Here is a 1,773-nt window from a genome sequence, read left to right on the forward strand (position 1 = left end):
TTAGCCAGTACTGACTGTATGACGGAAATATTAGCCAGTACTGACTGGGGGGAATATTAGCCAGCACTGACTATATGAGGGAAATATTAGCCAGTAGTGACTGTATGTGGGGAATATTAGCCAGTAGTGACTGTATGGGGGACATATTAGCCAATACTGATTGTATGGTGTAAATATTAGCCAGTAGTGAATGGATAGGGGAAATATTAGCCAGTACTGACTGTATGGGGGAAAATATTAGCCAGTACTAAATTTATGGGGGAAATATTAGCCAGTGCTTAGCGTATGGGAAAAATATTAGCCAGTATTGACTGTATGGGGGGATATTAGCCAGCACTGACTGTATGGGGGAAAAATTAGCCAGTAGTGACTGTATGGGGGAATATTAGCCAGTACTGACTGTAAACTACTACTTTAAAATATTCATTGACAAAAAAAAAATCAGAAAAATTAGGAATAAAAGTGAGACTTTATTTCACATGGAAGATATTACGGCAAATGGAGCATTTTGTACTGAACGAGTTTATTTTTGTTTTTTATTGACCTGTAAAAATTAATTTTGACAAAAATTCCTTCCAACCCCGCAAACCTCCCCAAAAACTATCATGCCATAACATACTACAAGTCGGATCTGTTCATGAGATCTAAAAACAGATTGAGGGAGTGCGGACTTTCTCATTTTCACATTTAGAGATGGCTCCGTTCTCCGCGAGAAGCCACAAGACGCCCTGATCATAAGTCACATGTCGGAATTTGCCGCTAAGATCCAACTGGGTCCAAGAGGTTCCAATAGGATTGTCAGCCGAGATCCCGTCCCTGAAATGGAAAAAACACATTACTTACACCTAGAATGGTGGCGTAATGATAGCAAAAAGTGGCCCCATATTATAAATAATAATATAATAAAGTTTTCACCCATCTAAGTCAGGGGTTGGCTGTATAACACAGCTGGCACTAGAGCTTTACAGAGTAGGGGTCAGTCATCTCCATGCTCCTGCATGTGTGATGCTGTTATAGATGTAACCTGCATCCACCACTAGGGGGAAATCACTGATTATTATATAACCTGTACTAGCTGTAGTACCCGTTGTTGTCCAGGATAGTAATTGTCTCTCTGCCTGTCTCTCTGCCTGTCTCCCTGCCTGTCTCCCTGCCTGTCTCTCTTTCTGTCTCTCTTTCTGTCTCTCTGCCTGTCTCTCTGCCTGTCTCTCTGCCTGTCTCCCTGCCTGTCTCTCTTTCTGTCTCTCTTTCTGTCTCTCTGCCTGTCTCCCTGCCTGTCTCCCTGCCTGTCTCTCTGCCTGTCTCTCTGCCTGTCTCCCTGCCTGTCTCCCTGCCTGTCTCCCTGCCTGTCTCTCTGCCTGTCTCCCTGTCTGTCTCCCTGCCTGTCTCCCTGCCTGTCTCTCTGCCTGTCTCTCTGCCTGTCTCCCTGTCTGTCTCCCTGCCTGTCTCCCTGCCTGTCTCTCTTTCTGTCTCTCTGTCTGTCTCTCTGCCTGTCTCTCTGCCTGTCTCCCTGCCTGTCTCTCTGCCTGTCTCTCCTTCTGTCTCTCTGCCTGTCTCTCTGCCTGTCTCTTTGCCTGTCTCTCTGCCTGTCTCTCTGCCTGTCTCTCTGCCTGTCTCCCTGCCTGTCTCTCTGCCTGTCTCTCTTTCTGTCTCTCTGTCTGTCTCTCTGCCTGTCTCTCTGCCTGTCTCCCTGCCTGTCTCTCTGCCTGTCTCTCTTTCTGTCTCTCTGCCTGTCTCTTTGCCTGTCTCTCTGCCTGTCTCTCTGCCTGTCTC

The 1,773-nt window shown here is 46.6% G+C and overlaps 1 protein-coding gene across 1 annotated transcript in view; it reads right to left on the bottom strand.

Moving 5' to 3' along the window:
* Positions 1 to 487: 487 nt before the first annotated feature.
* Positions 488 to 1,773, bottom strand: part of LOC142256146 (fish-egg lectin-like) — a 35,653-nt gene continuing 34,367 nt past the window's right edge. The window contains exon 5 of the mRNA XM_075327686.1: positions 488 to 816. Coding sequence (XP_075183801.1) covers positions 645 to 816 — 172 coding nt within the window. The 3' untranslated portion in view covers positions 488 to 644. The remainder of the gene's footprint in view (positions 817 to 1,773) is intronic.

This window comes from Anomaloglossus baeobatrachus, chromosome 11 (assembly GCF_048569485.1).
Source record: "Anomaloglossus baeobatrachus isolate aAnoBae1 chromosome 11, aAnoBae1.hap1, whole genome shotgun sequence".
Classification (NCBI taxonomy): Eukaryota; Metazoa; Chordata; class Amphibia; order Anura; family Aromobatidae; genus Anomaloglossus; species Anomaloglossus baeobatrachus.